The sequence below is a fragment of the Telmatherina bonti genome (genome assembly GCF_933228915.1).
Source record: "Telmatherina bonti genome assembly, chromosome: 1".
NCBI lineage: Eukaryota > Metazoa > Chordata > Actinopteri > Atheriniformes > Telmatherinidae > Telmatherina > Telmatherina bonti.
The window spans coordinates 29743352-29754611 of NC_136619.1; the positions used below are offsets into that span (position 1 = coordinate 29743352).

An 11260-nucleotide genomic window follows, 5' to 3' on the forward strand; every position below is an offset into this window, starting at 1 on the left:
TAATTTAACATTCACACTAACTCCAATTCACTTCATCTTGAATTATATTTGGGTGATCATTTGTGTCACCATGTCCTCCTGAATCCTGCAAAATATTTATATTTAGAGTTTCAGGGCTATTTATTTATTTTCCATGGGGACTGATTAGCCGCACAAGTCATGTAGCCTACACTTGTGTTCATGACATGTGGACAGATCAGTATATATTTTTTACATATGAATATAAGATATTCTTTTGGCCTCATTATGACTGGAGTTAAACCTTTTGGTTAAAAAAAAAAAAAAAAAAAAAAGATTTTAATGGATGTTACTCCCTCGATCACCTCATGCAAAACTGACTGTGATCCCATAGGCCATTGACTGGCTGCTCTAACTCCTTCCTGCGACTGGCTGCACTGCTCCGTTCCTGTGCGGGTTTGTGAAATTTCTAAAAAATGGAAGCCTCTTTACAAGTTTTCATCATTGCACTTAATGTTCCACGTCTTTGTACTGAGGAAGGTAATGCAGTTAATGCATTGGATGAAGACTATCCCCATTTTAAGCTAATTCAGTCAAAACAGCAAAATTTCAGCTTTTAGAAGCACATGTGGCTTCTTTTTAATTTCTACATTTCTGTTTATTTTTTTATGGCCATTTTAAAACGTTGCAGCAGGGAAACTCCCAACACAAGATCAGAGTTTGTCACCCCTGATTTAGCTGCATGATGACCTATTTGATAGGTTACTGAGTCATTGTGTTGTTGAGCCTTGCAAGCACCTAAATATGTTACCTTGGGGGGGTTGTGACTCAAAAAGTTTTAGGACTGTAACAGTAGGACTACGTCTCCCATGATGCCTAGTTTTCCCACAATGCGTAGCGTGTGGTGCGTTGTATGTTGCACCTAGGTATGTGGATTAAAGACTGTTCTCAACCGAGTCGACCTGGTCGTCTCTTCATAATACAAGAACCACTGCTCTAAACAATTTTGCATATCATAAAATACCTTTTGTCTCCAGCGAAAATATACCACATGATACTGATGCTGTGGGAAAGAAAAACACAATTCTATGGTGGATACACTGTGAATTGTGATACTTTAAGTTCAACATGTAACAGCCAAATAGGCAACACTAAGTTTCTGAGATTCCTGTGAGTCTTGGGATTTAAAAGGGCATTAAGTGTATTTCTTACAAGGAAACATGCTGTTTACACTTCATTGCTAATAGTCAGATGTCTGGCAATATTAACGTCAATTATTGTATGTTGGTGAGTAATTCCAGTGCTTTGTGTTCTCTTCTTAACTTGTCTCAGAAAGACAAAATGCTGTTAAAATCCAGGTTGTGCTGTCAAAAGACCACACCAGAACATTGTGAATTTGGCCATTTTTGCCACACAGACCAGTTGACATTAGAAAATCTCAGTCTTGCATCTTTTGCCTGAAAAAAGCACATTCAATAAATTGGCAGTAGGCTTGAGATGTTGATTTTCTGTCCACCTTCAACCTGAAGAGTTCTTGCAATGCCCTCAACCTGCTGGCACCAGATTCAAAGCTCTGAGCTCGGTGTCCATTAGTGAGAAATCTGCTAAAAAAACCAAACACTCTGTCAATAAAATCTTTGAAATGCCTCTTATTGTATGTCTTGGTCCAATTTGAATGTTTCTGCTTGTGAGTCCTATTCCATGGTGTTTTTTTTTTAAAAATCATCTTTCTGTCTCTCTTACTTGACGTTTTGTAAAATGTTGAAATAAAACCTTACCTCCAAAAAGCTGAAGCACTGTGCAAAATGTAAACCTAATCAATGGCAATTATCTGCAACTCTTATTAACCCATGTTGAATTCCCAGTACAATATAAATAAAATATTCCATATTGAAACTGAGGCATTTATTCTAGCATGGAAAATATTAGCTGATTTTTAATTTGAATGCACAAGTACAAGTCCTTTGTTGCCATGGTTTATCAATTCATGATGTGCCAAAGTGTTTCAGGTAGTTACAGATGTGGAGTGCAAACAGGTCAACTCCATACCTGGAATCTACCTTTGCGAAGTTTTGCTGTCATGATGGATGTCTTATGTTTTTAGCATTGTCTTGCTGAAGTATGTAAGAGCTTCCCTGAAACAGACATTGTCTGGAATGGGGCATTTGTCTCTCTGATCTAAAACCTCTATGAACTTTTCAGGATTGACAAAGCCTTCACAGATATTAGATGCCCACTAATAGGCATTAAAACAACCCCATGTCATCAGCAATAGACATCTAAACTGCTTGCTGATAAGCTGGATCCTTCCTCTCCTCTTTAGTCTGCAGTTCATGGCATCTATTATTTTAAAAAAATAATTTGACATTTTGACTAATTTAACCACTTAACCACTTTGGCTCAGCTTTGCTTCAGAAAATATTGCATTTGCAAGTCATATTTACATATGGTGTCTTCTTGGCATGAGACTTTAATCGGAATTTTTGGATTGCATTGCTAACTGTGCTCACAGAGAATGGTTTTCCAAATTGTTCCTAAGCATTCAACCTTCAGCGTTCATGCATTATTGTTATGGACAGGTAAACTTTTCATCATCTTTACATGCCTCTTTAAACTCCACTGCATGCCCAGCCATTTTACTGACCTATTGCCTATTGTAGACCCAGTTAGTTGCCATTTTTTTGGAGCCCCAGTGCCAAGTTGTTAAAGTTGTGTTGCTGCCTTTAAATCTGAAATGAGTTAATAATTTCCATAGGATGGTAAAAGATCTCAGTTTTAACATCTGGTATGTTATATTGTTTATATTCTATAAAATATGTGTTTATTAATTTTGTTCATTCTCTAATATGAATGTGAAGGTTTCTAAATATATAAATAGGGACAACAGTTAGGGTCAAATGTGAAATGCCCTCCGTTCCCCCTTTTCTTTTTCTTTTAAGTATACATATATAAATTTGAGCCTTTATTAGATCCTGAATTTATTACATTTGTATGACTGAGGTAAATATAATGGGGAAAAGAATCCATAAAGCACGTAGTGTTTTTCATTTGACAAACAAATCGATGTGAATAAATCTATCGACTTTCCAACATGTTTTAAAATAGATTGCGGGTTTTCTAATGTTGCCCCTTTAAACGTGAATCTTTGAAGTCCTGGTATAAATTTAAACAAGTTTATTTTATCCTCAGACGAACAGTGCAGATGTAGTAAATTGATGACGTCGCACCACGGTCACACCCACTGGCAGAGGCCCCGCCCCAGCCTTCTGCCAGCTCACTCTTCGGTGTGAGCCGAGTCGGAGTGTCGGCAAACTACGGGAAATCATTGAAAGGAGTGAATAACTGCTTATTCATCTGGCGTGTTGTTTAGGCTACCTTGCAAGAAGGTGATGCTGGGTGTAGCTGGAATGACGGGCAGGTATATTTTTCTCAAATGGTTACAGAGCGGTAAATTTGTATTTTTAACGCATTAGCGGTCAGCTAGCTTTGGATGCCATTCAGCTATAGCTAACGTCAGATAAGCTAACATAGCTAACCACTGCAGTTTAGTTGGTAAAGAGTTTTGCTGGGATAGATTCATACGTTGCAATCAGTTTAATGATATTTTATTGCAATATAATGTTTTGTTTGCAACAGTTTACGGGCTATTATATAATCGTTAAATGTATATACTCCTATCTTGAGCGAAATTGTACCATTAGCACGCTAACAGTACATATGTTCAGAGGCTAACTAGACCAGAAGTTATAAGTGGATTTTAATTGGCAACCTGAGGTAAAGTATTTCCACCCACCGCCTCTTCACATGTATTGTTCTGCTTCAAGAAAAACAATGAGCTTTCATTGGTCACTTCAAAGACAGAGATCAGTGCTTGACATTGAAACAATATTAAATAAACTCTTGTTCTTATAAAGCTTCCCCATGTGATACTCTGGTATGTGACAAAACTCTTGCATATTCATTTGAACTTAAACGTTTCACAGTTAGTATTTACTTTTCCAGAGCACATACAAAAATAGTTGAACAATAATAAAATATTATGAGAAATGGATTGTTTGACAGCTTTTATACTTCTGGCAGCTGGTCATGTGTGTGTTAATACCTGTGTTTAGCCTCAGACAGACCCCATTTGCTCCAATCCTTTTTCCAAATTAGGTGATGACTGTACATTGAGCAACAGTGTTAGTGAGTTCACATATTTCCATTCTCCAAGTCACAGCTGCTGAAAACAGTCAGCAACAGTTGGTGTTGGAGTTATGTGAGAAATGCTAAATGTTGGTTCAACATTGTAACTCTGTCATCTCTACATACTGTGGGAGTTATGTACTTTTATGTATTCTGTTGTGTCATACAACAGCATTGCGAATGCCCTGGCCAGTGCAGCCTGTGAGCGATGCAAGAGTGGCTTTGCTCCAACTGAGAAGATAGTCAACAGTAATGGAGAGCTGTACCATGAGCAGTGCTTTGTGTGTGCCCAGTGTTTCCAGCAGTTTCCTGAAGGACTCTTCTATGAGGTAGTGCATTTTAGCACGTAATTTTCTTCTTTGTTATCTCATTGTTTTTCTATTCAGTACTCATCAATGAACAACCCCTTTTTTATATTACCTTTTACAGTTTGAAGGAAGAAAATATTGTGAACATGACTTCCAGATGCTTTTTGCACCTTGCTGTCACCAGTGTGGTGAGTGTCAAATGCCCTTGAGTGGTTGTTTTAATTTACTTGAATTAATGTGCTTCACTGCAAATAAGCGATACATATAGATGATTTGAAAGGAAACATATGGCAGGTTTAAGCTTTTTGGTGCTTTTGGACGTTCACACAGATGAAATATTGCTTGCTCACAAGATAAAAAAAAATCTTGTATATCATTTGGGTATAAAGCTTATTTTTATTCCTTTCAACCTAGATTTAAGCAGAGGAGGACAGGTATTAGCTATTTAGAAGATGGTATGCTCAGTTGCCATTAAATGCCAGTATCAGTGTATCGTAACGTGCACTGGTGCATTCTGTAAATATTGTTTTAAAGCTGTATTTCATCATTGCTGTCAGATAAGCTTTCAAGGTTTTTGTTGTAATGTATACATTTATTTTTCGTCCAATATATTTCATGGGATTATTCTGTCAAACACACTTTACATTTTATGAATTCAGAACACTAAGCTCAAACTCTTCTGCTAAGGATATGCCAGTGCTTCACTTAAAGCTACTCCAGGAAGCCTCTTCTCTCTGTTTGTCTATTCCAAATGCATTTTTATCAATCAAAGCAAATCTTAATATATTTTCCTATAATTGATTTCAAGGTTACCAACATGAGGATTCAAGAGGAGGCACAAATTAGACAGATGAGATGAGGGTGTTGTCTGCTTGGCATTTAACAAACAAACGTACCCATTCTTCATGTTAATATTATGGCTGTCACAGTAATGACGTGTAATTGCGGCGTCCTCTTATCTTTTTAATTTTTAATGCACGCACTATTTGCATAGTCTCAGGAAGTAATGCTGAAGTGCTATTGTGGTTCTGAAGCAGGAATGAGCAGAATTGGTCTTTTACACAGACAGTTTAGCTTCAATGCTCTGCAAGCTGGTTTTTCGGGACAAGATTAAGTTTTTTTTTCTTCTTAAACTACTGTCTATGTGAGCTGAGTCACCACCGTGGCACATGGGAGCTCAAATACCACCTGCTTTGCTGCACACCTGATTCAGAGAGCTATCCTGACTGTAAAGGCAGTCCATAAGTATACCTTGCTGCAGACACATCATGATAACTCAACAAGCAACAAGCTTTCAGCAGCTGATCTGGATAAACTAAAGACATTGGAAACTGTGCTAGAGCACTGCAGGTTATTAACTTGTTTATATGTTTGTTTCTAAAGAAGGTCAGGCTGTCAGAAGTGAAATTAGAGAGCGTGTCTGTACAAGCGTCATGTGTATGTGTGTAAAGTCATTAAACTAAAGTTAAGTACATTTAACAAATATCTAAAGTATTTTAATATATAACTGCAGCAATGTAACTACTGGCACTAGTATTAAGAAAAAGAAAAATATCTTGTTCTGGTAGAATCACAAAAAAACTTAATATCCGATTAGTTGTGAGTTAACTCAGGATGCATGTGCAATTATTGCAATGAAATGTTTTGAATAACTGACATCTTTGTTTTAATATGTATGTTATACTTTCTACATATTCTAAGTTTCCCTTAAGATCCTCCTGAGTAAATCATTATCTGTGCCTTTTAATGAAATGAAAAAGCTTTAATTTAAACACATTTAGATTTGGTCTTGTATTTTATGGCAGTGAAAGAACTCTGCATAAGCTAACACAGAAAGCTTTAATACAATTTAACAGTGGACTTGCTTGTTAGGAACTCCTGTCATTATAAATGGGATAAAACAGCATATAGTCCCACTCAACGCTACAATCAAACTTGAGCCGACCTCTCCCTTATGGTTGGTTTCTCCCAGGGGAGTTCATCATCGGTCGTGTCATCAAGGCCATGAACAACAGCTGGCATCCTGACTGCTTCTGCTGTGACATTTGTCAGGCTGTGCTTGCAGATGTGGGATTTGTCAAAAATGCTGGCAGGTAAGTACTTCATCCTGTTTAAATTTTAATAGAAGAATGCAACTGTCTGTAGAACAGTGTCACACTTGTCAAACTGCTTGCTCACATAGCATTTTTAACAAAAAAATGGTAAATTTGAGTTGCTTTGATAGCATGAGTAAAGATGTTATTTAAGGCTGCATAAGCTTTCTTGACGGCCCCATTTTTATTTTCTCTTTTTTTCTTCTCCATTAGACACCTTTGTCGCCCGTGCCATAACCGTGAGAAAGCTCGTGGCCTGGGCAAGTATATTTGTCAGAAGTGCCATGCAATCATTGAGGAGCAGCCACTGATCTTTAAGAATGACCCATATCACCCAGACCATTTCAACTGCAACAACTGTGGGTGGGTTTTCACTCTTCACATCACTATAATAACCAGAAAAATCACAAGAGAATCTCTCTTCATCTGTGTTTGTGAAGCATCACTGTTTTACGTGCTTACATGCTTCTCTGTCTCCAGAAAGGAGCTGACGGCCGATGCCAGAGAACTGAAGGGAGAGCTCTTCTGTTTGCCTTGCCATGATAAGATGGGTGTACCGATCTGTGGTGCTTGCAGGAGACCTATTGAAGGACGTGTAGTCAATGCGATGGGCAAGCAATGGCATGTAGAGGTATGTGATCAGGAACAGAATGTCTACTTATGCACGACATACTGTTTTATATTGCTGTATTTTAAAATTTGTGACATATTGCAAAAGTTTTATTACTTAAGGAAGGTTTTTAGTTTAGGAATGTACTTTTAGAATCATAAGAGTATACTGCATAAATGTATAATACTGTACAAATATAGAAATGAATACCCCCTGTTAGTCCTGTTTAACTGCTGTGTAGTTTTCTCTCTTAAGGCGAATAAAATTCTTTTATTACTCTTAATGTTTTAGCATTGCGCATAAACTATTTAAATTAGTATGTTGTATCAGTAGATAGATGTGAGTACTAAAAAAAGATTACATCTCCTGAGGTGTAATCAGCAGGTTAAACGTGCGTTAATCTAAAAAGTGATGCTGAGTTTTTCAAAGCTATGAAACTCAGCAGTAGACGATAAATAGCAGTCAAATCCTTAAGATGGCAGCGAGCTATGAATATTTTTTCACACTTCAGGAATTCATCTGGAATCCATCTGGAAGGTATTTCTGTATACTTCATGTTCGGTGTTGTGAGTTGTCCACTTCATTAGAAAGAAAAAATACCGCTACTGTGAAGCACCTGATGAGTGTAGAAAGTCTGCACACTGAATAAGTGTAGAAACTAGAAACCTAGAATCTGTCTGGAAAACTATTTGCACCAAAATCTTCTAGTTGTTCATTTTGGGTTGCTTTCATATATTTGTAGGCAACAATATCTTAAAAACCAAACAATGAGTTTTTTATTTTTTTAATTGAAGGCTAAATATAATTTTGAAATTAAAACAAAACCCACCCTTTAGAAACTCTGAATGTTCCTTCAGGGATTCAATCCACCACTTACCAAACCTCCAACTATTTCACAAATAAGTTGTTGCGCTCTCCATCTGTGTTTGGCACCAGTCCCTGCTGACAAGTCCACATGTCTTTGGGCTTTCATGAGAGGCGCCGCTTCCCTTCAGCAGCTTTTATTTATGTTTTCAGCATTTTGTGTGTGCCAAGTGCGAGAAGCCTTTCCTCGGTCATCGCCATTATGAGAGGAAGGGTTTGGCTTACTGCGAGACTCATTATAACCAGGTAAGAAGTCGTATATCGGCTTTTTGGGGGGGGGGCACACGACACGACAGTCATTATTTTGGTAAAGTTCCAAGTTAAAGATTTTGTGTTCGCATGATAAACACCTAATCTGCTTGTTGCTTTGCTGTCAAGCTCTTTGGTGACGTGTGCTATCTCTGCAACCGTGTGATTGAAGGCGACGGTGAGTATCGGTGTGACAAAGCGTGTAATTAGTATGTTGTATAGGTCAGTGATTTACAAAGTGTTGCTGTAAGATACAGCCGTTCAATGTTCATGTGTTTTTCTTTTTGTAATTGTGTGACCCCACCTCCCCCCCTCAGTTGTGTCTGCTCTCAACAAAGCCTGGTGTGTCAATTGTTTCTCGTGCTCCACCTGCAACACGAAACTCACTCTCAAGTAAGTGAAACGCTGTATTCATACCCAATGAAAAATCACTGGCAGTACTTACAGCTAATCATTGTTGTCCAGCATTAACTCGTTTGTGTTTTCACTCTCCAACACTACTTCCTTTTTTGTTCTCCCCCCCCCAAAAAAATTTCTTTTCACACGCCTCAATTGATACATCAATGGTATCTCAGAGATAAGTTTGTTGAAATTGATCTGAAGCCGGTGTGTAAGCACTGCTATGAGCGCATGCCTGAGGAGCTAAAACGCCGCCTTGCTAGACGTGAGCGTGATGCCAAGGCTTGCAAGAAAAAACCTGCCGTCTTTCTGTAGTTATTACTCTGAAGAACTCTTCACTCCATTTGTGGCCTCTGTTCCTCTTGGGTCTTCTTCTTCCTGTCCTGTCTTGTTCCTCCTCTTTCGTCTGTGTGGCATGTTTTTATGTCTAATTGAAATTAAAACTACTTATTTGCAGGCATACAATTACTGGCATGTGTGCAAAGCTCTGAACATGCATGACTGTAAAATATGAACACGATTCTTCTAAGCTTTATTTGTAGATTTCTTTTTTTTTTTTTTTTTAAATTACTAGAGGAACTTCTTTGCCAAAAGGAATCAAAGCTGAGTTTGACATGGTGTGTTAAAATCAACAGTCTTTACAGCAAAGATTTTGGTGTCTTTATCTTTCTTTTTCTCATCTTTGCAGGAACAAGTTTGTAGAGTTTGACATGAAGCCTGTTTGTAAAAAATGTTATGAGAAGTTTCCCCTTGAACTCAAGAAAAGGCTCAAGAAGCTGGCAGAGTCACTGGGACGCAAGTGAGCTGCTTCAGGATAAATGACCTGGAAGTGCTCCTGTTATGTCTGACATGGTAAAAATATCCAGGGGGACTGCTGCTGAATGTCATTAAAGCAGTATGAAAGGACTTGCTAAAAGAAATTCATAGATCTTGATCAACATCAAAAGTGATCACTTCTAGATTGGGGCCATCTCCCGCGCTGGGAGATAAGAGAGTTTAAAAAAAAAGTGCAAACCCAGTCACTTAACTTTTTGAATGTGTTCACCAGCCTTGTACCACAGCAGTACATCGATTTAAAACATAAATCTGGGATCCTTTTTAAAGATTTGAATGTAAACCACTGTGCTTCGAACTTGAACTGTAAACATTTTTTTCTTTTAACTTTTTTTTTTTTTTTTCTTTAAAGTATGTTTTGTTGAATTTTTTTTTTAAAAAACCTTCCTGAAAACCTTTTGTTGCTTTTAGAGAGACTCAACATTTTATTAATTTAGTTTTTGCCATGAGTGTGATTATATGTAAAACTTGAATTTAAAATACTTTTTCCTTTTTGGCATCACTCCTAATTACACATGTGCCTTAATAGTGAAACTGTTTAAGTGGCAGGAATAGTTTACATCTAACTTGCAAACACATTTTGATTTATACCATCACTCAGTGTTCAGTCTTTCTGTCTGAAACATTTCTTTTATTACTGTTTATACACATCATTAATCTTCTTGACCAGTTGCAGTGAGAGGCAATGAAGATATGCACATTATCAAGAATAATCAATATTGTCACAATCATTTCAAAATATGTGAAAAATGTTTAATCCAACCTCATTGGCAACTTTGTACTTATGTTTTGGTATTTATTTTTGATTTACCGACTGAAAGCAGAATTAGATCTGCTAAGTCTTTTATTTTTCTTTATACCTCAAGTGAATACTACCACTCTGAGATATTGTAATTGTACCGCTTTTTGCAGTAAGAAGAAAAAAATAAACGGCTGTCCCTCTTTTTTTTTTGTTTTTGTTTTATACTGTGAACCAATGTCTGGCAAATGCTGAGATTATGTAAAGTATGTATAAAACTGATAATGTATAGTGGTCTTTAATGTTAAACATGTTCACAATAATCTAATGTCTTGTTATATGGCAGGACAGATTGTATCTACGGGTATTGTCAAAGATTTACTAGTGGTTACAAGTCAGTGCCTTGTTGGGAGAAAATAAGGTAGTTGTGCAAAAAAGTAAAAAAGACAACATAACCATTGTCATGTTTCATTTTAGAATAGCCCATTAGTCGATAAAATATGTCTTTTCTGGGAATATGATAATTTAATGTTATTCTGCTTACTGTAAATGCATAGTGTTTGATATTTTTAGCTATATTAACATTTGCAACATCTCAGTAAAAAAGTTCAAAGGAATCCAGATTAAATGCATTTCCAGTTTATTTAACACAAGAATCCTTTGATGTGCAAATATTACTAATGACTGAGCACAATGCTTGGGCTATTTGTTAGCTGGAGCTGTAGTCTTAAATGAGTGCCACATGCAAAAAAAAAAAGATTTGCTTGGTTGAGCTTTTTTAAAAAAAATTTTTTTATTTTTATTTTTTTAAATAATGAAACGCTTGGCATTTTCATTTAATTTGTCAGTTTGCATTTGAATTGTATGAAGTGAAGAATTACACTGTACTGAATCTCATTTTGTGTTGTGTCTTCATGATGGATGGTCAAACGATTTTCCTTCACACGTTTGAAAATTTCAGTTCATAGACTTTATGAAGTAATAAAGTAGTTTGTGTAAACCTGATTAAGTATTTGGAGGC

At 36.8% G+C, this 11260-nt stretch overlaps 1 protein-coding gene across 2 annotated transcripts; it reads left to right on the plus strand.

Annotated features, from left to right (window-relative positions):
- The first annotated feature begins 3252 nt into the window (after positions 1-3252).
- On the plus strand, positions 3253-11056 carry LOC306754200 (LIM and senescent cell antigen-like-containing domain protein 1). 2 transcript variants are annotated; one of them, XM_079238124.1, is made up of 10 exons: positions 3253-3376; positions 4316-4472; positions 4573-4639; positions 6424-6544; positions 6758-6907; positions 7025-7175; positions 8172-8264; positions 8397-8445; positions 8585-8660; positions 9355-11056. In XM_079238124.1, the coding sequence occupies exons 1-10, from the start codon at positions 3348-3350 to the stop codon at positions 9467-9469; spliced, it is 1008 nt and encodes a 335-aa protein (XP_079094250.1). In that variant the 5' UTR covers positions 3253-3347; the 3' UTR covers positions 9470-11056. The 2 variants fall into 2 exon arrangements, with proteins under 2 accessions (XP_079094250.1, XP_079094249.1); XM_079238123.1 differs by having other exon boundaries at positions 8843-9449.
- Positions 11057-11260: the final 204 nt, after the last annotated feature.